General features: G+C 41.7%; 1 protein-coding gene across 1 annotated transcript in view; it reads right to left on the minus strand.

Annotated features, from left to right (window-relative positions):
• Nucleotides 1-27920, minus strand: part of Iqch (IQ motif containing H) — a 190510-nt gene extending 162590 nt beyond the window's left edge. Inside the window, exons 1-4 of the mRNA XM_055596756.1 lie at nucleotides 27870-27920; nucleotides 19826-19948; nucleotides 19195-19286; nucleotides 6674-6791 (exon numbers count right to left, since the gene is read on the minus strand). Of these exons, the coding sequence (XP_055452731.1) occupies nucleotides 6674-6791; nucleotides 19195-19286; nucleotides 19826-19948; nucleotides 27870-27920 (384 nt within the window). The remainder of the gene's footprint in view (nucleotides 1-6673; nucleotides 6792-19194; nucleotides 19287-19825; nucleotides 19949-27869) is intronic.
• Nucleotides 27921-27979: the final 59 nt, after the last annotated feature.

Below are 27979 nucleotides of genomic sequence, written 5' to 3' on the forward strand. Positions count from 1 at the left end.
TGCAAGTGGGAAAAAGCTCATTTTAAAAATGCATGCTAAAAGCATTAAGAGGTGAAATGTCATTAGGTCTGTACTTTAAAACACTTCAGTAAAAATAGATACAGCAAAAATGGGAAAGGTTAACAATTGTAAAATGTAAGCACAGAAGGTGGCCTTTCGAATACTGTTTTTATTACTGTTCTACCACGACCCGCACCGCTGTGAGGCTGGCCTGACTGGGGCAATGGGAATGAAGAAACGACAGACACACAGACATGCATACAGAAAAGCTGGCATCCCGTGTGCCGTGTGGTCTGCTGGAGGTGCGCCAGCAGCGTCTCGGAAGCAGCATGCGTGTTACACAGTGAGGGGAGAAGGAGCACTTATTGTCACTAGCTGCTGAAAGGCCTTTCTCCTCGCCATCTCCGCATATTGCTCACATTCTTGAGCCATGTCCAGCAGAGCACATTCTCATCTGACCGTAGCTTCTAGCTCTCTTCAGACTCTGCCTAATCAGACTGGAGCATACTCCCTTTTCTTTCTACTTGTGCCCTGCCAGGCCCAGCCTTTCATGAATGCGGTTCCTGTGCCTGGCAATCACACCACACACTCTTCCCCCGTGTCCAGTCATTATTTTGGCCATTCCCATTAAATCTCTAGACCTCACCTCTAGGGATCCTTCTTTGAAATCTATTCCCCTTCAGTCTCAGTTGGGTGCTTTTCGAACGTTCCAGTAGAATTCTATACACTTTTCCCAGCACAGCGTTTACCCTGCGCTTTACCATTGTCTCCCTACTCCTCTGTCCCACTGACAGTGTCTCCCCAGGAACAGGAAGGGCTGTATTCCCAGCTCCCAGAGTGCTGCACACATACAAGAGCTTCCAGAGGCATCTGACAGAAGCCGACGTCATGCAGCCCTCTGCCTCCAAACGGCCACGGTGGCAGCTATGCAGCTGAGTGGTGCGACTACAATAAACAGCAGCCAGAGTCCTGGCGCTGGCCCCACTGAGAGCTCCTGGGGCAAAATCCAACAGCTCTCCATTGAAACAGAAACAAATAGACAACGAACAGCAATGAAATTTTTCTTTCTTCTATACTTTGGGTTTGTGAGACAGGGTCTCATGTAACTCAGGTTAGCTCAAACTTGCCACACGAATCCAGGCTAGCCTTATCTCCTTGCCTCCACCTCCCATAATAGGCACTCGGCACCACACTTAGCTGTGTTTGTTGTCATTGCTGTTTGTTTGTTTGTTTGTTTGGTTGGTTGGTTTTGGTTTTGGTTTTGGTTTTTAGTGAGAATCTTTATGAAGCCCAAGGTGGCCTCAAACTCCTTGGCTCAAATGTTTCTCCTGTCCCAGCCTCCCAAGGAGCCAAGACCACAGGTGTGTGACACCAGAATTTGTTTGGAGATAAAAACAAAACAAAACAAAACAAAACAAAACGAAACAAGCTCATACAACTATATGACAAAAAAATAACCACCAAAGAAATTTCTTTCTTACTTTCAGCTTTTCAAAACCAACTCTGAAACCTACAAGATCACATTTTTTGTTGTTATGGATATTAAACAGGAAAAATTCAGAAATATACCATGTTGCAGGTTAAATTGCTTTATCTCCAAGTTCCTTATTTTTGAGATTGCATAAATTTTGAGTCTAACTATGTGAAAACACTTTCATATAGCAACTGTGAACAAAAAAACTCTTTTATTTTTAACAATTCAAAATACAATGCCTTATCTGGGCCTAATGGTACTTAGTTAAAATATCAGCACTGGGAAGCCAAGATATAGTGAGTTAGAGGCTAGCCTGGGTCACATAGTGAGACCCTGTCCAAAATTATCACTGTTATCCAGCAAAAAGTTAAAAACCCACCCCCAGGCCAAATCCTATATATCTGCCTATGTCCATGTACTGGATGCAGTATCGCAAACCAGCAACCATATGGAGGAACACACAGGCCAGGCACCTGGCTTTGCCCCCGCATCTTTGTCCTATATTTTTCACTTGATACTGTCATAGTAAATGTGCATTGTTGGTAAATGATGTCTGTCTGATAATTTAGAGGAAAATGACATGAGTGTTCTAACGAGCAAGTCTGGGGACTATTGGCCTTACCCACAGGCTCTCCTACAATGCCTCAGTTACTCCGTCAGCCTGACTGCGTGCAGAATCACCATGGAAACACACCTCTCTGTAAGGGAGTTTCTGGATATTTGAGTGGAAGGGGGAGACCCACCCTGAGGCGGCAGCACCCCCAACCCCCTGGGCGGGACCATCCCATGGGTGGAGTCTCCGTGGACGGAGATCTCCAGCTAAGCAGCAGCCTGACTGCAAACACGTGACCTCACACTCCAGCGACCATGCCTTTCCCACCAGGATGAACTGTGAGCCTTCAAACGGTGAGGCAAACGAAGCCCTTCCTTCCTTACACTGCCTTTGTCTGCTACTTTGTCACAGCAGGAGGGAATGTCACTAAAACCTGTAATTCTGGAAATAAGACTTTAGATTGCCAGTTTCACTCACTAATATTCCATCACTGCTTCTATACTTTTTCAAAACAGAGACCACTATAAATGTTCTTTTGTCAAACTGTCAATTATGTTGTGAAGCTTAAAATGTTCATATTGTAAAAAGCTTAAGAAACAATTCTTAGTTGTGATCCTTAATTACAGCTGAGCAACTTCTAATTGTCATCTAAGCTTCTTGGCCTAAGTAGAATTCCAAAACCAGCTGTCCACTGGAGGGAGAGAGTGTAAAAAAGCAATTGGGCTTTGCCTGGTTTAAAAGGTTGAAAGTTAGCAGTCAAAGGTTGGAATTGCTCAGTTGGATTTTACGACTACTTGCTTGCATAGGCCTTGATGCCGGGGCAGGGGCCACTGCTTCCCCACCCTCTGCACTGCAGAGTCAGGGCTAGTATTTGATAGACTTAAAAAAAGGGGGGGTCTTTCCATGTAGACCTGGCTGTCTTGGAACTCTCTATGTAGACTGGGTTGGCCCTGAACTCAGAGATCCACCTGCCTCTGCCTCCTAGTGCTGAGATTAAGGGCATGTGCCATTAGGAGAGCAGATATGCATTTTAAAACCAATGTCATCAATAACTAGGTAAAATATGTCCAGGGAACCAGGTCTGGAGAGGAAGTCAGGTCAGGGTGACCAAGGGCCACAACCCTCCCTGAACAGAATTTCCCCAGTGCCGGGGAACACAGTGGTCTCATCAATCGGCCCACACACTTCCTTGTCTTTCACTCATGTTCACTTACTAGGGTTCAAAAATCTTGGAGGAAAAAGAAATATCTGACCAAAGTTTAATTTTCTTCTGGAAAAATAACAACCACTACATATTTTACAATGGTCCTAATACTTTCACTGCTTTCATAAGTCAGAGGCCTCCAGTTCCTGGTCTCGTGAGCCAACTAGGATCCTTTCTCGATTTCTTAGCAGAACACACATGCTTACACACTGAAACAAAACAAACAGAAAACCACCAAAAAGCAAGCAAGCAAACAAATAAAAACCTAGAAGTTGAATGGAAGCAGCAGCTACTGAATAGTAAGGAAGATGGAAATATGGGCTCCCTTATCTCAGCAAACTGTCTCTTTTCATCAGGATTTTATTGTTCTCTGCTGAGCTCTTATTGATGGCTTGGCTCCTCCGACTCAAGTGTAAGTTCTGTGGCAGCTGAGACCTGCTCTGTCTCCCTCCTCCCAGCATGCCCATAACAATCCTTGGCAAGCACACACAGGCAGTGTTGAAGGTGTCTAATGCAGCAATTGCCATGACAGAGCGTGAATGGGCTGCCCTGTGAGTGCAGAGGAGCCTGCGTGGATATGAACCTGGGCATGAGCACACCTGTGGTGGTCTCTGTGGTGCTTCCATTTACTATTCAACAAGTATTTACTGAGAGTCTCCTGGCGTGGTACAGCAACGAACAAACTAGCCTAGATTCAATACCCATTGAGCTTGTAATCCAAGAGAATGACAAGCCTAAATAAATAGATAGATAAACAAATGAATAAAGCACAGTTCTATGTGGTATGATGAAGGAAAACTGCAAGGCAATGCAAGGACTTGTAAAAAGGGTTCCCTCCCATGACAGCTGTGTGACTACGTGAGTACGCTAAAAATCCACCCAACTAAGCAGTGGGAAATGTAAGTTTTAGAAATGGACACTTGGGCTCAGTAAGGCTGACATAAAAAGCACAGCACAGCGGGCACAAGCTCGGCTTCCTGGCCCTGCACTTCTGGGCTCACAATACCAACTCGATACTCCTCACCTGGGCTCTCTTGGACAGCATATCTAGCATTGTGTATCTTTGTCTCTTTCCAAATAAACTGAAGATAATGGCAATACCCTCCTTCTTGGATTATCTTGAGCATGAAACATGTTGGTATTTCCTAAGTTATGAAAATCTGGCACGAAGGGAGAAGGCTGCTTCGGGACAGTCAATATGCACATACTCTCCCAAAGCGTATGTGACTTATTCAGCCCTGCTGTGAGGCTAACGGAAGCAAGGCCTTTGTGCAGTGTGTAGATTATGAGGGTGGAACCCTGAGGAATGGAGTTAGTGACAAACTAGGAAATGGCCCACCACATACCCAATCTGACATCTTGACTGGGCTTTGAAGCAAAGTAACTGTAAGAAGCAAACTTCCTTCAGGTAATCTGTGATAATCTGTTGTGGAGGGATGAACTGACTAACACAAAGAGGGAACCAGAATCAAATGAAAAAAAAAAAAAAAAAAAAACACTCCCTGGAGGCAAAGTCAGAGACCTCATGAGTGCTTTATAAAATCAATACTCCAAACTGAAAAATCTAAAAGAAACAAATGTAGTTAAGTCAAGAAAAAGTACATAATTTAAATAGATGCATAACACCCAGTGAGAGAGAAGAAGCACTCGAGGCCAGATAAATTCAGTGCAGAATTCTACCAGGCTAACTCATAGAACTAATACCAAAACTCTGCAAACTATTTATCCAATAGAAAAGGAAGGAGCATCACCGGATTTCTTCTACCAAGCCAAACAAATAAGGAAATAAATAAATTAATTAATTAATTAATAAATAAATAAATAAATAAATAAATAAATAAATAAATAAATAAATAAATAGGAAAGGGAAGAAAATTTTAGGCCAAAAACTCTGATGAAATGCAAAAATTCTCAGTAAAATATTTATGAACTTAATTCACTAACTCATCAAAAAGATTCACATCATTCTTTACCATGATCAAGTTGGCTTTATCCAGAGATACAGGGATGGTTCAATATGCATAAATCAATGAACATAATCTACCACACAAATAGATGAAAGGACAGAAACGATCATCTTATTAGATACGGGCAGGTCTTGGAGAAAATCTACCATCCCTTTTTAGTAAAAGTCATGAGAGAAATGAGATAAAGTGAGGTATCTCAGTATAATAAAAATGCAATTTACAGCAAGCCCATAGCCAACACCCTGTTAAATGGAAAGAAACTCCAAGCATTTCCACTAAAATAGTGAACAAGACAAGATAGCTCCTCTCTTCATTCCTACTCAGCAGACAACTGAGGAAGATCAAGAGGGTACAACCAGAAGTCAAAGCATCTTTATCTGTAGATGATGGGCTTTATTTGCCAGCCCCTCAAGACTGCCCCAAGAAATTGCCCCAGCTGATAAATGTGCTCCGCAGAGAAGAGGGAATGTTCCTTCTGAACTCTGTTTGGAAAAAGAAAGTGTGCTTTGAGTGACTTTGCTTCTGAAGAAAGTTCCTTTGCTGTAGAAATTAACTGTGCTATAGACACATCCAAAACAGTGACATCAGATTGTAGAAACAGATTACAATATGCATCATATTATCTAATTTAAAACACAATGTAGATATGTGCTCTTTAAAAAAAAAAAAAAAGAAAAAGAAAAGTGAGCAGTTTTCTCACAGAGAATGAAGCAGCAAGCACAGGGCCTACATGGGTCTATACCAGGACCTTTGTACAGATACTACAGCTTTTGGCTTGATATTTTACAGGCTCCTGAGCATGGGGTGAGCGGCTCTTTGACTCTTGTGCTTGGTCTTGGGACTCTTTTCCTCTGTTTGGTTGCCTTGTCCAACTTTGATATGATGGTTTTTGCTTTTATCCTATTATAGTTTATTTTGTAATGTTTTTGTTTCTTTTTTAAAAAAGGATTGTAGGCAGGCTATAAGGCATTTTTTAAAATTAGTGATCAATGGTGGAGGGCTCAACCCATTTTGGATGGTGCCATCCCTGGGCCTGTCCTGGGTTCTCTAGGACAACAGGCTCAACAAGCCCTGGGGAGTAAGCTGGTAAGTAGAACTGCTCCATGCCTCTGCATCAGCTTCTGCCTCTAGGTTCCTGCCCTGTTTGAGTTCCTTTGGTGATGAACAGATATGGAAGTGTAAGCCAAATAAACCCTTTCCTCCTCCATCTCCCCCCAAAAAAATACTAGAAATGAAATGCCAGCTTTAAAAAAATTAGCAGTTTTTTTGAGATATAATTTCTATGTCAGCAGGCTCCCTTTTGAACGTTTACCCTCAGTGGTGTTTGGTGCATTCACAGTGTTGTACAGCTCTCACCATCATATAACTCTGAGATCTTTTCGTTATCCCCAAAGAAACCTGACAACATGGCTTCTCTCCTGGGGACCACGAGGCTCCTTGCAGTCACTCTGCTGCCTGTCTCCACGGGCTCCTACCTTTGCTCTTGTAAGGCCATGTGAAAATGAACCGTGATGTTTTTGAGGTTGCCAAAGTTTATCCTCAGATTCCGTGGAGAAAATAAAGGATTTCTGGTCAATTACAGTTGGAAGAAGCCTAAGTGAACAGAAAGAGGGATTAAAACCTACTGTGCCACTCCAAAAGCTGCTGAAATCATAACGTAAAACAATGCTTTCTGTCTTCTATAAGCTTGCTACTGGGGACTAGAGCAGACCAGAACAACCTTTAGCAGTGTGGAGCAGTCTTTAGCAGTACTGCCACTACAAACCTGCAGCTGTTTGATTAAGCACAAGAGCTTTCAAGTTTGATAAAGCACCTATAGTACGACTAAAAAGCACCAGCTCCGGCTCCACTGACGCACTAACAACTGGCACAGCTGTTACACGCTAAAGCATACGCTGGTAGAGAAAAGTGCGCAATGCTGTGTTTTGTTTAATAAAATCAAATGACTGGATAGCCAATGGTAAATATTTTCTTTAAATCTCTGCTATTTTAATAGTTGTAAAGAATAATAGCAGAGCTAATGAAAGGTTTTTCTTGCTAAGAAGTAGAGTGCTCCAGAGCAATGTAAAACCAAAGTAAAATTGTAAGAATGAGTATATATGTCTCATATCGTACTTAATATATTTTATGTAAATGCAGGCTCAGTTTCTATAAATGGCCAACATAAGCAAAATGAGTAAAATGCATCCACCAACATAACTTAATCTTGTGGTTTTACTATGATGCCCACTTTTGTACAAGTATCATTAAAGAACAACTTAGATTTCTGGATTTTCCCTCTAACACATTAAAGACATTGAAGGTGGTCCCCTCCATTTCTACTATAAGCAAAATAAAAACGTTGTTTCCTGTATCCACCAGTGGACTGCAATCACTCAGCAAAAGGCTGCCATGAAAAAGCAAGATGATAGGATTCAGATTCACGACTCAGAGGGCTCAGGAGTCTTAGAATAGATGCAGCAGCTACAGCCCTAGGGAAGGTGCTTAAACTCTGACAAATTGCCAGAGGCTCACTGCACAGAAACTCATAAATTAAAATCCCATGTTTTTCTTCAGGACCCACATCATAATCTCACTATGGGCACTAGGGAAAGCCCTCTCTCTGTCTTGCTTTCAGCTAGAGAAAGGAGACATACTCTCTCTCTCTCTGAAATACTCTATTTATTTGTATTGAGAGCCAGATCTCAAGAAAAAGTGTTTTACCAAAGGTTTACTCTGACCTGGAGAAGTGTAGATAGTGCTCCTAGGCCTGTCTAGCCTTCTCACGTCACCAAAGGTAAAAGCAAGCAGTGCTGAGGAAAACTTATGCAGGCCCTATCCCAGGGGCATCCCCCCCCCCCCAAAGAGCTGCCTGTAGGAATGTAAACAACTTCCCATGCATCTTACATGGACAGCCACAGAAGCCCTGTGCCATGGAGCACCGCAGGGATCAGGCTCTAAATGGGGCTTTTGAGGAAACCCAGAGACAACAATGGAGACAGAATATGCAGGAGGAAATTGAATATGCAGAGATCTGTAGTCACAGCAAATGGTAAACACTGCATAATTCCTAACTTCATGAACCTTCCAAAGTAAAGGACTAGGTCATCTGTTCCCATGACAGCACTCCACATCCAACAAAAATACTGAGATATGCTATCGGCAAGGAAAATAGTTTAGAGTGAAATATTAAAAGATAAAATTGCTTTCGTGGTGATGGATATTTTGGAATTATCCAGCCTGAGGTATAAAATAGCTATGAATAACATGTTAAGGACTTCCCAAGGATTTATTGTACATCCAGGTATTATAGATGGGGATTGCAAGGAAGAAATTAAAATCATGGCATATGGAGAGAGGAGAGAGAAAGAGGGAGAGGGGGGAGGGGGCAAGGGATAAAACTGCTCAGCTGTTCCTGTTTCCCTACATTAAGGGCAAAGCCCCTACAGTAGAAAGAACAGGGCTCTTTGGGAGTACTGGGAAAGGTGTGTTCTGGAAAACAGTGGTTAACTATCCAAGAACACAAATTAAAATTGCAAGTGAGTGGTGCTGAAATAGAAATTTGGTGTATACAGGAGCTGATGCGACTGACCAGCCTTTCCCAAAACTGCTGTAATCCAGAATGGCCACCTTAGAGGGCTTATCCACAGTTTACAGGAATTGGTAAATTATCTCAAATAAGATAAAGTGTGCAACAGGTTAAATGTGTGGAACCAGATATTGAAACCCTAATTGGCTGACTTACCCATAATTTATGAAGAAGAGAATCTTTTACAATAATGGGGTACTTGAATTAATATTTCTGCATTTCCAAAGACAGCTCATAATGACATTGGGGGGAAAGTGGTAAATGCTCCTTGGGAAGGTATTGATATAGGTCACCAAAAACAATTACAAGCTGCCTCCATTGTCCAAACATAGGAAATCACAGGGATTGAGTTTCCAAATTTTTAAGAAGGGGCACTTTTGAAATACCAACAGCCCTACTACTAAAAGGGGTGACTGACAAGCCTATATGGGTAGATCAATGGCCCTGAAATAAGAAAAAATTGAATGACTGACAAGCTTGTGTGGGTAGTTCAATGGCCCTGAACTAAAGAAAAGTTGCAGGCATTTGAACATCTGTTAGATGAGCAGCTGGAGGCTCAACATTTAGAATAGTCTACCAGCATATAGAATAGTCTACCAGCATATAGAATAGTCTAGTCTACCAGCCCATGCAATTCCCCTGTGTGTGTTATTAAAAAGAAAAAAGATAGAAAGAAATCAGGAAAATGGAGGATTTTAATAAATTTGAGAGTGGTAAATAGAGTGATTCAACCAATGTTTTTTTTGTTTTTTTTTTTTTTAAACCTGGAATTCCTTTACCTTCTTTTGTAAAAGCAACTTTTATTCACCTCATGTAAGTGTTGTCTCAGAGGCTCACTGCTTCCTTCTGCTAACCTAGGCCTAGTCCTGGAAGCTTCTAGTCTCTGTGCAATCTAATCCAGGACTAAAATGTTTTCAGCCTCTGAGACTTACTGCTGAATAAGCTCACCCTTTCTAGCTCTTTCTGAACTATGGCTGGCTGGTTCAACTTAGCTGTTCAGGCTCAAGTTCCTCTCCAAGCTGACTGATTCAAACTGGCTTCTCTCAGCTTCACATTGAACAGCTTTGCTTGCCCTCATACTAACTTTGGCAATATGTTCTAATCCTCTGGCTCCTTCTGTCTTCACCTGTGTCTAGCTTGTTCTCTCTCCAAAACCTGTTTCTGTACTACTGTCCCAGCAAAACTGCCTCTTCTCCCTCCCTCTGTCTCTGTGCTGTCCCCTTTTAAGTTACCTCTCCTTCCTTTCTGTTCTCATGAGAGTTGAGCATGTCCTATTCTGTCAAACCTTTATATGATTTGATAAAGTCAGTTTGTTTGCCTCTCAATTAGACATGACTTTCAAACATGACTACTTCCTTCTACCAGCTAACTTTACTTTCATTGTTTGGGTTAAAGGTGTGTACTAAGGGTGAGCCTGTATTCCAGGCAGACGGATTAAAGATGTGTGCTAAGGGCACCGTTGTATTCCAGCCAGAGTAGCCATGTTGCTGGATTAAAATCCCTCTGTATTCTTTGTTATTTAAGTCGTGACCTATAATAGTAATTGATTTAAAAGATTGCCTTTTCACAATCCCTTTGCATGAACACCATAAGGAAAGGTTTGCTTTCTCAGTACCTACTTGTAATAATAGTTGTCCACTAAAAAGATATCATTAGAAAGTACTTCCACAGGGAATGTTAAATAGTCTAAGTTTATGTTGATATTTTGTGCAACAGCCACTAGAAATAATTCATAGGCAAATTTCTCAATCTATTATTTATCATTACATAGATGATATTTTGTTGGCTGATGCTGATGCAGCTACTTTAGAGAAAATGCTTAAGGAAACAAAGAATTCTGCAATGCTGGGTTTACAGATTGCTCCTGAAAAAAAAAAAAAAAAAAACAACACAGAGAGGATACTCTATTAACTATAATAGAGGAGACTCTATTATAATTGGGTTATAAAATAAGTGAACAAAAATTTGACCAAAAAAGGTAAAGATCTGTAGAGATCAGTTGCAAACTCTTAATGATTTTCAGAAATTAATGGGAGAAACTAATTGGCTGTGGCCTACAATTGGATTAAACACTCAAAGTTAAGTAATCGATTCCAAACATTACATTCCAAACAGCCCAAGGTGTTTAACAGCTGCAACAGAGAATTAACTCTGGCAGAAAAAAGACTGAAAGATACATATATGGATCAAATTTATCCTAAACTTGATTGTATTTTGGTTATTTTGCCTTCAACCTATTCTCCTGCTGAGCTCATTATGCAAAGGGAAGATAGTATTGTGAAATGTATTTTTTTGCATATAAACAAAGTAAAATAAATTAAAGACATACACAGAAAAGGTTATTAATCATAAAAGGCAGAATAAGACTATGTCAATTGTCAGGAACAGACCTGGCTGAAATTGTTGTCTTACTAATCAAAAATATTTTAATAATGCTGAGATTATGTCACTATGGGTAACCAATGAAGATTGGCAAAGAGCTTGTAGTAACTATTTGGGAGAAATTAATGACAAATATCCTTAGAGCAAGCATTTGCAGTTTATAAAAAAGGATGAAGTAGAGTCTCCCATGTATTGTAAATGGAACCCAATTCCTAAAATACATACATTTTATACTGATGCAAATAAGTCAGGAAGGACAGGCTATGAGTGAGACAAAATAAGCAAATGATCTAAAGCCCATAAACCTCAGTTTAAAAAATAGAGCTATATACAGTCCTTATGGTATTATTAAAATTCCCCAATTTCTTAATATAATCACTGACTCTCAATATGTAGAAAAAGTTGTTTTGCATCTAAGAACTGCTGAATTTATTCCTGATAATTCAGAGTTTAACTTCATTATTTATGCAACTGCAACAGGCAATCAGAAATAGAAGCAATCCATTATATATTCACTCATATTCAGTCTCATACAGGTTTGCCTGGTTCATTGGCATGAGGAAATGAGAAAACTGACCAATTATCAGTAGGAAATATGTTCGAAGCCTCAAAATTCCATGAAACAAATGTAAACAGTAAAGGCTTAACAGAGGGGAAAAAGTCTATTGCTAGGCATCAAGCCAAATAAATTGCAAAAAAATGTCCCATATATTTTCTATATAATCAAACTCCATTACCTACCAGAAGTAACCCTAGGGGTACCAAAAGAAATTAAAGCAGGCAGATGGATGTGTTTTTCGTTTTGCAGAATTTGGAAAACTAAAGTACACCATACCATTGAGACATATTCAGGGTAACAATAGGCAACTGCTTTGAGTTCTGAAAAAGCTGATTCTATAATTATACACTTATTGGAAATAATGACAATTTTGGGCATAACTGCACAAATTAAGATTGTTAATGCCCTCACATATGTCTCCAGTAAGATCAAGCAATTCTTATCATATTATAAAATAAAGGACATTACTGGTATACTGCACATCCCTGCACAACAAGCAGTTGTATGCTTATTAAACAAAAACAAAGAGCAAAGACTCCCAGGGACACACTAAACAGTGCTCTGTTGACTCTGAATTTTCTTAATGGAAAAGGAACAGCAGCAGCTGAGAGACACCGGGATATAGAAAAACAAAAAACAAAAAACAAAAAAACAAAAACAAAAGCAAAAACAAAACAAACAAACAAAAAAAAAAACAACTGTAGAATTAGGTTAACCTATATACTATAAGGATGTGTTGACAATGGAATGGAAATGAGATAGTTTGTGAGGGGGACATGGTTTTGCTTATGTTTCTACAGGAATGAAAAAAAAAATATGGTGTCGTTTTTAAACAAAAATACCAAATATTCAATTTTACCAATAAAGACTCAGGAGCCAGATGCTGGGGTGAAATCCTACTAGTTCAGAGAGTCAGGGAAAGCACCCAGCTGACTTTCATACTCAGCCAACATCCCAGAATGAATCCTTCTCAACACTGTCTTTAAAACCCTTCAAAATAAATGTCCTTCCTTTCTACTTCCTGTGCATCTCTCTATCCATCCTCCAGACTTCCTCTCACTCTCTATGGTTTTTGCCTAGGGTCACTCCCTGTCTATTGTTTGCTTGCTGTGCCTCTTTATTTAATCCTATTTACAGAAAGCTCTTAGATTAAAGATGTGTGCTAGGGCTAAGACACAACAGAACTAGCAACAAGTTTTTCCAGTACTCAGTATCAGGGTTCACAGTATGATCAAATATCCTGCAATATTTCCCCTTTTGTCTAAACAAAAGACTTTCTCTTATATCAAATAAACTATGCTATCTGGTAAGATTTACATTCGCAATGTCCAGTCTGTTAATATTTGGTAACCTTGAAAAAAGTACTCTAATATCTATCGTATTTTGGTGAGTACAAAGTTCTGTACCTAAATCACTCTCTTTTGTAACTTGCATTTATTGACCTAGAAACAGCTTTTTAGACCTTAAAACATTTTCTTACATCCTAAACAACTTAAGCTAAATTCTGAGAATATCTAGTCTTCAATCCTGCCAGGGACTTGAGAAGGATAAACAGTATCTGAGTTTGCAGTTAAGTACAGAGCAAGCAGCTTCCTAAATACAGAAATGACAGAGACAGCTGCTGCCCAGACAGTCCCCCATGACGGAGACAGCGGCTGCCTGGACAGTCCCCCAAGACTCCTCTGCAAGGTTGGAGCATCCATCTCTTGGCCTACTAGTCCAGAATATCTGATAGATTTTTCTGTGAATCGGGGATTATGAAGGTCTTGTCTACCTTTTCCTGGCAGAATTCAGCAGTCAACTTTCTTTGTTTCCTGCTCTTCCACAGCTTGGACAGCATTCTGTCAGAAGTTGAGGCAAGGGCAGATTTTTGCTCTGTGGCTAGCTTTGCCTCATTTGAAGCAAACTCCATATGGAGGTTTTTTGATGTCCATGATATTCTCTGAATATGCATGTGCTGTCAGGAGCTGACATGTCAAAGAAAGGCTTAAGTTAATCAAACATCTTTAGATGCCATATTCTTTAGGTTTCTGAGGTGTATTTGAATTCTTGTTTCTAACTATTTATTAGCTGTTCAACCTGGGAAGTATATTTCCATAATTAACTAAACTAGTACCTAACAAGACCACAAATTTAATTGACTGGCTATTAACTTTCATTTCTTAATTATCCTAAACAGTTTGTAACTGTAGCTTTCAAAAGGACTAGAACTCCACCTTGAATTTTTAAGAATTAAATAGGTACAATACCCAAATATAACCTTAATTTTGTATCAATATACAAAGATCTATACCAGTGTAACCAAATATAACTTAATTTATATCAATAGACAAATATCTCTACCAGTTTAAGATTTCTGACTAGTAGTAAGCTCTATAGCTTAAGAGTATATTAAATAATCTACCCCTTTCCCTATTGTTCCTATATTATTTCTATATACCACCTTTCTTTAAATAAAAAGGGAAGATTTTAACTCTAACATAGTAAAGCAATTTACTATACTGAAGTTATTTCTGCCAAGCTTGCCACAATGTCCAGCTTGGTTGTACTTGGCAGTGTTAGGATTTTAAGTATTTTTTAGTTCAAAGTTCTATAAAATGTTCATGTCAGTCTCCTATGAACTCAGCAATTTGAATGTCCTGAGCAGTTTGTAGTCTGAAGCTGATCTTTGGGTGATGTTCAGCAGCTTAGCCTGTCTAAGCCTGTCTAGGTAGAACACAGCAGTCAAAGCAAAGGTGTCCACTGTTTTCACAAAGCCTGGCAGTAGAAAAGGCATGGGGCAGTTTGCCCAGTGCTAGTGTTATGAGCACTGGGACTCATTGTTGGTGGACTCATTGTTGGTGGACTCATTGTTGCGGGGCCCCAGCATCTTCTTGGAAACCTAAAAGGTTACTACTGTTAGGAATGGTAGAAAACTTAAACATTTTAAATCTCATATTCAGCAAATCTCCAAAAGGTTTGAGAACCATATTCTATTAAGTACATCCAAGGTACACAAGCTTTGTTCCTAGTTACTGGCTTCAGACTCAAACCTGAAAACATGTACAGAACAGGAAAGAGAACACTGAAGGACCACATGTGGATGCCAACTCCATGCCCTCGTCCATGACTTCTTCAACTTTCTATACCCCAATAAGGGGACAGGACATGCCTTGGCAAGAGAGGAGTACCAGATAAGAGGTGTGTCCCCAGAAATGTTGCTTTATTCCATTTGCTACTAGTTAGCTCTTTTTATCCCCCATGCAACCCCCACCCTTTCATCTAATGAGGAAAGAGACAGAAACAGCTCAAGAAGGCAGAACTCACCCACCGGATTATTTCACTAGAGCTGACCACCTTTAGCCATGCCCTCCACACTGAGGCTCTTTCCAGATGTCTCTGTGCTCGACACTTTAATGCACATTTGCTCTGCCTGCTTCTGGCCTGGCTGTTATCTGTACTGGCCTTCCACTGTGTCTTTTGATTTCAAACGAAGGTTCAGTATCCTTAGTTGTAGAGTAATTCCATAATATTTTCTTCTCCAAGAACCCTTCTTTAGTTTCCCCTAGAGATTCTTTGTTTTAAAACAATAAATAGATGAGCCAATTGGCCAGTCATAATTTAACCTATTTACAAGTGGCAGCCCTAAACTTAATTTTTAATTTCAGATCTACCAGGATTTCTTTTAAGAATTTAAACATACTGAAAAATATTGCAAACACCTTACACTATCTTTCAATAGCATTAGAGTCAGAAGATTGGGTTTTCTGAGAGTCCCTGCAGACTTCTTGGCTATGTGATCTTGTGTGACTTATTCAGTCTTGAGTCTCTGTCTATAAAATGGGGATAATGATTTATTCCATGTGCCGCAGGGCTGATTTTAGGGAATGCACATCAAAGTGCTTTGTAAAGCTTTTCCCACCAGCTGCGTTCATGTGCGTCTGGTAACTGGCCCTGTTTTTTCTTAGACCTTTTCAAAGTCAGCACGTAGCCTTGTTTATTCCCTTAACCTTAGCTTCTCATCTCAACGCCAGCAACAGCCTTCAAACCCATTGTCTCTTGCATCATATTTCTCAAACCCAGTCTCTTCTGCACTAAGAAGATCCATGGTTGGTGGAGAATTCAGGCTGGACACAGCAGACGCTGTGCTGCCTCTTTAGCTCTGGTGCAGTGCTGACAACTTTAGTTACTGATAATGCTGAGCATCCCTGGCCACCTGGCAGGGTACTGTTTGTATTATTCTAAGGTTCAAAAGAGAAGAGTCACTATAGTTATGGCCAAGATGTTGAGCTCAGTCTTTCAGAGGCCTCTGACAGACTAAAGGTGAATCTCTCATTTGTACAGAATGGACTCATCCCAAATTCACAAAATCAAGAATTCCAGATATAGTGTTTCATCCTAGAAAAAGATGAAGAATATTGTGGGGATGCCAAGGCCCATAAATTGTACATTGTTATAAGAGTACAAGGGAGTATCTGTGTTGTGGGGAAAGTACAGTGAAAGTGTTTGCACTAGAAAAAGCACCCGTTCATCAAATTAACAAAAATAGCCCTCAGTGAATGAGAACTGAAAGTGGTTAAACTCTTGATACACATCCAATCCTCGAAACTACCACAAGGACTCCCCCAGAAGACAGCATGTCTACCACCTGCCTCGAGCACTGGCGAACCCCAGTGCCAGCTGCAGCCTGTGGAGCAGGGGCCTGAGTCCTGAGGCCACACAGCATCAGCTTACAGTGAACTTTAAACCCAGTTGTTTTCACTGACCAGGAGGAGGAGGACAAAGAGGAGGACAGACGAGGAGAAAGCAGCAGCAACAGCTCCAAGTTCTAAACAGAACCTGGCTCTTTGTTCCACAAGTCAATTTCCCTTTGCCAGTATTTTGGATCCACAGGGTTCCTCTACCTTCCCAGTGCCCAGGCCCCAGAATCTGGGTCACTCATCTTACCTCGGTCTAATCTCAAGGGCACTGAGATTCTTTCCAAATGTTTCAAATGCAAAGTTTTCTTTCACTTCCCCTTATAAATATTTTCATCTAGATCTACACACCTCAGATTAGAAGCTATGTTGCAAGGACATGCTCTGTGGCAAACTGGCACAGCTCCCACATCTAAAAGCACATTTAGCAAACAGCAGCTGTCCAATACATACTTGCCGGACACAGGAGTGGCAGATAAGCCATCCGGTATCTGTGTGGGCAACTGCTGGTAATCCAGCTGCTCATCTCCCTAGACTGTCCCCAGCTGCTGTCTACAGCATTTCCAGGCCATCGTTATAAAACACTACTTCCATTAAGTCTCAAACTATCACAAAAACCATCAGGGCTAGGCTGAGAGATGGCTCAGAGGTTAAGAGCACTGGCTGCTTTTCCAGAAGTTATGAGTTCAATTCCTAGCAACCACATGGTGGCTCACAACCATCTATAATGAGATCTGGTGCCCTTTTCTGGTGTGCATGTGTACATGCAGACAGAACATTGTATACATATTAAATCTTAAAAACAAAACAAACAAGCCCGTTCTAAGGAAAGGAACTCAGACTTAACTCTTGCCTAGGCGTTCTCTTGCCGTACTTCCTATTCCCCCGTGTCTCTCCGCCAAGCTTGTCTCCCTTCTGAACAGACCTCCAGTGATTACCGTCTATGTGACCTTCATTTGTGCTACATTAATCTCCCCAGAAAATGCTCCCTTTTCCTTTCGGCATGCCTGCATCCATGAACTAGTTACTTTACCCTCGGACTCTCTAGAATAGCCCAGAGTAACCTCTCCATGCTACAATTTGCTGTATTTGAGTCTCTGTTTAACCAGGAACTATCATGCACAGTCTCACTCAGGATGAAAAGAAAGGAAGTATAAAAAAGTTTTAGATTCAAACGCCCATATATAAGTAGAGGTTCGGAGCATCAGTGTATTGATACAGCAAAGAATTATGGATGAAGCCAGGTATCGTTGCTCACCCTCTTAATCCAACACTAGGGAGTCGGAGGCAGGAGGATCAGTCATTTGAAGCCACTCTGATGATAACACATATTCCTCTACAGTGTTGTCCATCACTCGGCCAGCCCAGGCCCTTTCTGCTTCCAGAGGCTCTCAGAATACATTTTGTTCTAGTCCTCAGAATGAGAGCCTCATATGATTACATGAGAACAGTGGGCCCAAAGGGCACATGGAGATTGTGCACCTGAGGCTGGAAGTAGAGTCTTCCCCATCTCTCCTGTGGCTGCCTTCCAGCTCCATGCCAAGACTTACAGGGGACAGTCCAGCCAGCACTTACATTGAGAGAGACCTCAAGGCAGAGGCCCTTAGCAAGGCTGTGCCCATATATATTTCTGACAACACACTATGAGATAATAGGTTTTGGTGCTCTAAGATGTTAAACTTTGGATAATCTGTTACAAAACACTAATAATTAATATCTAGATAGTGAGAATGAAATTGTGGCGAATATGGAATAGCCTGGTAAAACAGATGTTTATGTATGCAAGGCTAGAGAGACATAGGGACGATAGGAAAGGGTCGCCTCTATAAAGGATAACAGATACCGGCATCACCACCTTCATGGCAGGCGACGAGGGGAGGACAGTGTCAAAGCTCCGTCTCCACGATCTAGCACTGGAACGTGGCTCTGTCCACACTGTTCCATGTCTCCTCGCACAGTTTCATGACACTCACTCCACTGTGTACCGTCAGTCTCATGTGTCAAGTCCATATGCAAAGCTCAAAAAGAGCCACAGAGACTTAAGACCAACTACCAAGCTTAATCTATAGTCCCTTATTAGGAGGCCCATGGCCAGGCAAGAGCACATTTTTTTTTAACTCAATTTAAGTTCAATAAGTCATCTGTTAGGGTGTATTACATAACGGATATTTCAGTCAAGCTATATTAATTTTTTCTCTTACTATGGATACCAAAATTACTTTTAAGATTTATTTTATGTGTGTGTTTTTGTGGATTGTATACATTTTGTGTGTGTGTGTGTACGTGTGTGTGTTTGAGTGTGGATGTGTGTGTGAGCGGATTATATGCACTGTGTATATTAGGGGAGGGAATTGTGCCTGCAAAGGCCAGCAGAGGGTATCAAATTTCCTGGCATTAGAGTCACAGGACGTTCTGATCTGCTCACTGTGGGTACTGAGAACTGAGCCCAGGTCCTCTAGAAGGGAGTCTGGTCTCTTAACCTCTGACCCATCTCTGCAGCCCCCAAATACTTCAGTAACAAAGCACATATGGAAAATCAAAACTGTAAACAAAGTCCCACATGATCTAAACAGTATAAAACCCAACCCATTTTCCTTTAAATGTTTACTTGAATAATTTTAACTCTTTCTCTCCAAAAAGCAATATAATCTAAGACCCTAAAACAACTGTCATGCTATCATGCAGCAGGTCTGAGAGTAACCTACCAGCAAGCATCCCTGAGTTCCAAATTCTGACACTAACTTCCGGCACTCTGCCTAAGGGATAAAAGAGTCTCGTGGTTACTTATTCTGGCTCTAATGTTTGACTTACCACCTGGAGTTCAGGGAGGAATGCCCTTTCTCGGTGATAGGAGCCATTAGCACCTGGTGGTTCACCACATCTAGATACTTCTCAATGTGAATCTGTTACAGAAAAGTCAAAGCTCAGGCCATTATGGTGGATGGAAGATCCTCAGCTAACTTACTTTCGGTCAGTACCTTGCATCAAGCCCCCAACATGCACACAACCTCTTCTATACCATTTCTGCTCTGCGCTGCCACTAGGAACACATACAAGGTTGGTGGCAGCCTGGATGGCTCCTGCTCTCTCCGGTGGTATGTTATGTGCCTAAGGTATCATTGGGCATCGCAAGGCCAAATTACTTCAAATGTCCCAAAAAGGAAAAGAACATTTGAGCCTCAAAGCTTAAGTGATCCGTAGCCCTCAATCACAAGCGAATCTGTGCACCCAAGTCAGTAAATGGCTTTCCTATACAGATCTGACCCGGTAATACCAACACGGAAACATGTCTTCCTCATACATGAGCTTCAAGCAACAGTCTGAGGAATACAGTCTGGTGGCCTAAACCCATCTCTGCTAAGGAGCCGCATAGGGACCTGTGAGAACCACCAATCCATTTTGTCTTTCCAGTATTTTATTTGCTGTCCAAAGCTTTACTTACTTTTAACCCCATTTCAGTCCTCTGGATTGCTGTCTCAAGATTTTTAATGTCTAGAGGGTCTCTTGTCTTCTCAGTTGAGAATTTTGTTAATTTCTCCTTTAACTGATGAAGGTCTTCATGGACCTGAATACAAAATAAATAGATAGATAGATAGATAGATAGATAGATAGATAGATAGATAGATAGATAGATAAATAAATTGAAGTATGCATTGTCTACTGATTGTAAAGTTTTGTAGGTGGTTTTGAGATATGATTTTTCTGCAGTCCAGGCTAGTCTTGGGTTTTTCACTAAGTAGCCAAGGATGACCTTGAACTTCTTCATCCTGTCTCCACCTCTGGAAGCTGGGGTTACAGGTGCACACCCACACTGGTTGTTGTGTTGGAGACTGAAGCCAGGGCTAGACAAACACTCCAGCAACTGAGCCATACCCCCAGGCCTGTGGTCACTGACAGAATAGGCCTACCTACAGTGGGCTCATGTTGCTAGACACTCATGGCTTTCGGGCATCCGTCTGAAAGGACTGCCTCCACGGCTCTAGGCCAGCCCTTATTAAGAGGATTAATCTTGTCTCTGAGTTTGAACGAGACGCCTTCTACACCATTTCTGGCTTGTGCTGCCACTAGGAACACATACAAGGTTGGTGGCAGCCTGGATGGCTCCTGCTCTCTCCGGTGGTAGTGCAGTTGAGGTACACCAGACTCTGGCAGATCAGTTAAGGTAAAGAACAGGGAACTTCAGCAAAGAAAGGCTCTAGCAGCAGTGGCTCACAATAAATTTGCCTGCAGGGCTGTGTGGCCTTCCCTCCCAGAGGCTCTGCTGCTCACTGCTCTGAGGAAGCAGCTATGTAAGGGAGCCTTTGATCTTGTTTTGCTTAGTGAGAAATGGAATAACCCATGAAGATTAAAAAGAAGAAGAAAGCAGCATATGCCCTTGCTTTAACATGCCCCTCCAATGTGTGTTTCCCTTTGAGATGGTGAACATGTCTCTGTCAGGTACCCTCAGGACCAAATGGGCATTGTGACACAAGGAAGCTGCTGACCCACTGTGTACATACGAGAAACCAAACTTCAGATAAATGCAGATGGCACCGAGTATTGCATGGCTGCTGCCAGGAAGAAAACATTTCTTTATGCTAATTCATAACCCCAGACACCTGTTTCAGCTACAGTCACACCAACGGCAATCTGCAGACTGGGTTGCTATAGGCATTTTGAAACGTCTACCTGTGCCTTGGTAGGATAACTGGACTCGCCATTGGTCGGGCCTATGCTATTGTTTACTTGGGGATGTTCCCACAGAACCAAGTGCCATTTTCAACAGGCAGAATTTGCATCTTTTCACTGATGGGCATCAAAATTTGGCAGACAAATCTGATTATTTCCACCCTGCTCGGATCATCACAAAAAGCCTCCAGGGCTCACAGACTGATACCTAAACACACTCACTGCTTGCCTGGAGATGATGAAGAGACATGTCTGCTGATTCTTTTGTCCAAATCACTGCGCTGACTTAGCATCTACTGTTTAAAAACATGTGCAGTGTAAGAGTCAGTTCAAAGGGAGCCCTTTGGAGCTCCTACATTTAGGCTCCTCCTAGAAGGGAGCTGGCTGTGTACTTGCAGCTCCATGGACCTTTCTGTAATGACTGACGCGTGGGAGTGAAACTGAGCTGGAGTATTCACCAAAGTACCAAAGATTTGTTTTCCTCTATGTGCCCCTTGTGTAGACAACATCACACCTTCAGATAGCTGTGAGAGCACATGCAGCAGGCCCGATGAAGTCCTCAACAAATGGCAGCCGCACACAGCTCTCAGCACTATCTCTAAGCATTCAATTTCCATGTATATTATTCAAAATTTCAGCTCCTCCTCTAGTTTCTTTGCCAGAATACAATCATTTCTCTACTCTTTGGAATTAGTAAATGAAAGTAGTGGGCATAAAAGTGAGGCAATACAGACTTCGTTGCCAGATGCATGTGAGCTGGAATTCTGCCTGAACTTGGGAACGGTCCAGAGGCTCTTAGAGGCCTAATGTTCTCACCTGTAAAATAGGGGTTCATGCTAGCTTCTTCAGAATGGGAGTCAGAAGTGATCTATAAACGTGTTTTGCACAGGCTGGCCACACAGGAGGGTACAGAGCCCTCCTCCCTGGATCGCAAGCCCGAGCAAACCTCACTGCATGTGACTAGCTGATAACGCTATTGTATCGCTGAACACAGCTGCTCAAAAGCCACCTTAGGTTCTTGCCAGGTTATTCTGTTCTCCCCTTTTAAAAAGTCCCTGTTTGTAAGACTGCAGTAGACATGAGCACCGTGCGAAATGTCACAGAAGACCTGGCAGGAAATGAGGTTAAATTCTCTCTTTCTCTTCTTTCTTCAAGTCTAGTCTCTGGTATTGAGACTGTACAGGTCACCCATTAGCTTTATGAACATCAAAAAACATTACTCACTATACATTTTCTACACACTTACTGTTTTGATAGTCTGGGAACAGAGTCATTCTAAATAGAAACCTTTGAAAGGATTAATGCACGTGCTGTTGAACCTGAAAGATCCCTGAGACCAGACACCACACAGTAGTCAGCAATACAAAATTCCATTTTGTTTACCTCTGCCCAGCACAAAAATTGGCTGATTCATGCTCATCTCTTGAAGTTACTTTTGACCTTGTTTATCTTAGTATTATATGTGCTTTATAAATCATACACAGAAACTGATGAGAGCACCAATGAAGACATCAAGCTGTCAATTTAGCTTCCATGTTCCCAAGCTTTATGTTAAGATACAACTGCTGAGCCAGGTGCAGTGGTACATGCCTGTAATCCCAGTACTCGGGGAGAGGGAGGCAGAGGCAGGTGGATCTCTGTGAGTTTAAGGCTAGCCTGGTCTACAAAGTGAGTCCAGGACAGCCAAGGCTGTACAGAGAAAACCCTGTCTCGCCACCTCCCCCCCAAAAAAAAACAGCAAACAAACAAACAAACAATGAAAAACCCCAACTGCTGGACTTTTGTAATATAATTTCTAAAACTAATTTAAAAGGTAATTTTTATAGAAAGACCAGGTATCCTTCATTAGAAGAACATTTTGTTAAATATACACAGAAACAAAGACACATGCGCACACATCTACACGCATGGCCTGCTTAAGATCAGCACACAGTGGATGTCATTACTTTGATTCAATTACTTTACATGTTTGTACTTGATTTTCTTCTGATATCTGCCTAACACAGTTGTTAGGATTTCATGAGATCGCCTAGAGCTCCCATACACTCACTATCTGATGACCCTTATTCTTCACACTAATCTGACTAGCTGAGGAAAGATTCAGCTGAAACTGTTAAAAAAAAAAATCTAAATTATAGGCCTGAAAATAAAAGAAGTTGTAGTTAATAGAATGTTGCCAATAGAACTCCATGAAGACCCAGTTCTCTGGTCCCATATTTGACAGCAGGACAGAATATTGACAATGGGGGATTATGCAACATTCAGCTGCCCTGGCCAGTCACCCAGATAGTCTGAGTACAGTGGTATTATCTGTGTCTAAATTTGCTCCTAAGTATTCAGATCTAGTCTCAAAAGTCCTACTGTCCTACTTTGCTTTCTGTTGCTGTGAAAAACACCATTACCGAAAACAAGTTGGGAGGAAAGGGTGTAAGATGAAAATCTTGCAGCTAACAGTCCATCTTTGAGGGAAGCCAGGGCAGGAACTCCAGCAGGCTGAACTTGGAGCAGAAGCCACAGAGGAACTTTGTTCACTGCCTTGTTCTCCCTGGCTCATGCTCGGCCTGCTTTCTTAGATAACACAGAACCGTTTTCCCATGAGTGGCACCATATGCAGTGGGCTGGGCTCACTAGTATCCGTCAGCAAGCCAACAATACCCCAGGCCTACAGGCCAATCTGGCGGAGGCAATCCCATGGGTGAGACTCCAGAGATAACTCTAAGCTCTTTCAAATAGACAGCTGAAGCTGCCTAGAACTCTAACATTAATCTGTTCTACTTGTAGAAAAGGGTCTCTATGTATGTTATATGTTAGTGTAGCTCTAATCACTTGTCTTCAGTTTTTGAGAATTTGATTTATCGTGGAATTTTTCTGTAAAAATCAAAGTATACAACTTTATGAATGAATGTCATTATTGTCTATTCATGTGCTTTATGTATGCATACGTAAGAGAGTCCTCAACTGCTAATGAAGGAATCGTTAACAGAAGGATGCTTAACAGGCTTCTTTGCAGAATAAAGGAACACTGTCATCATTCCTTATCCCTCAAGACCTGCTCACATCACTGATCTACAGTCCTGTTCCTCCATGGAGCATAAGTAAGTCTGGCTTGCTCTTTTAGATGCTACAGTGGGCCCTGTGGTTGTGAAACCAGCCTGATGCTAACCAGCGAAGGGGATGCTTCTTGAACCCTTTGATGCCAATGGCTCATGACTATATCAGCTTAGTCATGTTATCTGACCTACTGTCAGGGAGCTTATGCAGATGCTGAGAAGTCAAAGCTTCTAAAAGGCCACTCTGTAAACATGTATAGATGGGATGAGAAAATGGCACAAACCATAAGGAAACTTGTTAGAGGACATAATATACGTTCTACAATTCTAATTAAGATGGTCTGAGGACACTACTCTTAGCTGTTCATGGTAGCATACTCTTCCTTTGGATAGTAATTCTTCTTCAGTTCAAAATTAAAATTGAGATTGAATATTTTAAAGGTATACCATTTGAAGTAATTTTAAAATTGACAATGGTTTTACATTCCATGCCTATTAGAAATAAAATAATTATGAATTGGTTGCTGGTTATAGTTATTTTACTACACTGGAGTAGAAAATTATTTAAATGCCGAGGAACAAAAGGAGACATGGGGAAGCTTACAATGGGGAAGAGACAATGCATTGAAAGGCTTGAGAACTTGTTGAAATTTTCTGTATATATGGGCCTACCTGCAATATTTATCTTTCTTAGTTTTCAAGACATGAATGTAACAAGGCTAGCCTTGTTGCAAGGTCAAATTAATTAAAATATATGCAGCAAGCACTTAGAATAGTATTAGATACCTGATAACTGTGTTTTTTTCTTTGAAATTATCTTAGAGTCTATATTTTGCAATACAGCTGAAAGTGATGGCTGTCAGGTCTGAAGATGCTTTCGAATTCTCTGAAGGGTCTATGAAGACAGATTACAGGGCCCTGGTCCCAGAATTTATGATTCAGTAGGTATGGGGTGCGAGCTGGGAATATGGCCTTTTAAAAATCAGCTAGTGGTGCTGATGTTGGTCCTGAGACCACACCTCGAGAAACAGTGGTTAAAGAATAGTGCTTAGTGAACCTGACTGAGACAAGTGGAGATTTAAAATATCTGTGCTTTGCAATCAAATTTATACACACATGAGCACACCCACACATGCACCTACCTACTTAATGGAAACAATCTTTTTTTCCTAAATTAAAAGTAAAGGAATTCTATTTTTACAGTAGAAAAGAAACCATGTAGCATTGGGGAAACTGGATCAATTTAGAGTCAGAAATGATCCAATCCAAACGATGCATTCTGTAGAAAGGCACTGAAGCCTAGAGGTGATATGACTAGCTTAAAGGTATTCCCCTATGCAAATATGAAGTTCACAGGCAGCCCTGAGTGTACTTGCTCCTAACCAGGTGTTCCTTCTACTTAACACACTTGATCATCGCTGGCCTGTTTAAAGGAGATAATCGAAGGCTCAGACAAAAGTGTAATTGGTGTGGCATAGACCCATGCTGCTTATCCCCAAACTTAAGAGTCACTGGGAAAGAAGGGTGGCTTCCATATTGCCTGGTCATGCAGATTCTATGTAGAGAATTCAGCCCTACACAGAGAGCAGCTTCCATGAACAGAATAGCCTAAGAGGTGGGCTTTCTTCCTTCACATAGCTCTCCACTCTGTGTCTGGAGAAAGCTTCTGCTGTGGAAATCTGTCCTCCAAGTGTTACAGCCACCATCACTGTGACTAGTCACAAGCATCCCTCAGGCCTGGCCTGTTGACTTTCCCTCAGAAGATGTAGTTGGGGAGGTCATGAGACCAAGATTCCAGCCGCTCCTTCCTATGCCTCCCTGTATGCAATCCTTCCCAATCAGCAGGTGACCACACGGTCTCCAGGGGTGATAATACATACAGCCCAGGAGGTTAGCTGAAGGAGACTCCATTTATGCAGCTGTAAAAGAGTTGCTCATGCTGGGGCGAGTCTTGGGTGATTCAGGTGTTTGGAGGTCACCTATTCTCCTGGAAATAATCCCAATAACACTCACTTTTCAGCAAGCTAGATTTGGGTAGAATCATTACTTTGATGCCTTATCTGGGGGAAGCAGATGTGCAATGGGAAGTTTTGGTTTCTTTGTAAACTCAGGTATGTTATGTAAATATGCTTTTGTTTTATTCCCGTGTGGGGTTTTAGTTGGGCTATAATTTTTCCACACCTGTTAATTGTCACATGCTAGGCATTATCTTTGCCTGCTGGTAAGGGCCTTCTGTGTGGCATGGAAGAGGGATGCGGTCTAGGACTCTGAGAGCCTATAATTGGAGAGCCAAGAAAGAGAAGAGAGGTGTTGTGTGGTAGCATTGGCATGTGGTGTGTAGCTGTTTAGAGACCAGAGGCCAGAGACCAGAAATGGTGTGGTGATTTGGAGTAGACAGATGGAGGAAAACACTCTGGGGTGCAGCAGTGTAGAGAAGATAGCTAGCTGTGTCTGTGGTTGATGGAGATTGGTACAGAGCCCTAAAAGAACCCCTTGACCCTAACTAACCAGGAGACGTAAAGGGGTCTGGGCCCCCTCTTTCCATTAACCTTTTTTCTCTCCTACTTCAGTTGTGGAGGTTGGTGGAAGGGAGGAAAAGGCCTAAACACCACAAATAAGGTAGTTTTTTAAAAGACCACTACAGCTGTTATGCCCAGTTTGTGAGACCCCCAAAGACCACCAGGAATCGACTCTGCTGCAAAATACATGAGGGTTTATTCAATACAAGTTCGAGCCCTGGTCACAAAACTTCCTGTGGAAGCAGGAGAGGAATGTGTTGGGGTGGCTTTCCCTACCCAAGGAATAGCCTGGAGAAAACCCAGTAATAATTAACCATCACCCCTAGCAAGAGTTAATCAGTGAATACCTGGAATTTACCCAGGTGTTCTTTACAATAGGATGAATAAAACAATTAGTTTGGCTTGGCCCTCCTGGCAAACAATTTCCTCTGGACACTCGATATTTGCTAAATACCAATCGATCATAAAACTGCCTAGCTGGAAATTTTCAGTTTATCTTGCTGTAACCTTAAGGAAAAACCCTCCTTCTTGTGAGCTCTGGGCTCTACACTCAACCAATGAGTCGGTGAGGGTGTGAGCTTGAGCTTGTAACAAAAAAACCCTATGCGTTTGCATCAGAATCAGCTCCTTGGTGGTCTTTGGGGTCTGCAAGACTTGGGCATAACACAACATTATTTGTAATCCAAGTTATCTTCGATAAATGTTTGGTGTGTGATCCCATGCAAGGAATGACTATTTTAGGTTAAGAAGCACAGGGCTCATATTTCACCTTCTTTTTGAATTTCGCACCACCTCTTAACGAGTCTGTCTTCTCCACACCCCCAAGTCAAGGACTTTAAACATTTCATAATATACTTTTAAGTTTTCCATATATTCTTATATTTTATGAACATATTCATAATATATTTTCGTATCAAGCACCCGAGCCTGTTAGTGCAGATTTACAATCCCAGCTACTCAGGAGGCTAAGGCAGACGGATCAGACTTGAGTTTAAGGTCTGCTTGGACTGCTGAGTGTGTTCAAAAACAGTCTAATTCAATGGCAATCTGGTCTCAAAGTAAAAGGAGGGCTGGTGACGCGGCCTAGCGGTAGAGCACTTGCTCAGCGCTCGCCTGGCATGCTCGGTGTTCAGCCACCAGAACAGGAAGCCCTACAGTGTGGGGCCGGGTGAATGGCGGTGATTGGGGAGCACAGGTTTTGGGGCTCGCGGGGCGGTCTGCGCGGCCGCCGGCCCGGCCTGTTTCCCACCTGGATTAGGATGGATCCAATGGGGTCGTTGTTTTCCTGGACCTTCTGCATGGCTGAGGCCTGCTAAAGACACGCCTCAGAGGGGCGGCCTCCGTCCCCCCATTGGATGT

The sequence above is a fragment of the Psammomys obesus genome, unplaced genomic scaffold (genome assembly GCF_907164565.1).
Source record: "Psammomys obesus unplaced genomic scaffold, mPsaObe1.curated_primary_1811, whole genome shotgun sequence".
NCBI lineage: Eukaryota > Metazoa > Chordata > Mammalia > Rodentia > Muridae > Psammomys > Psammomys obesus.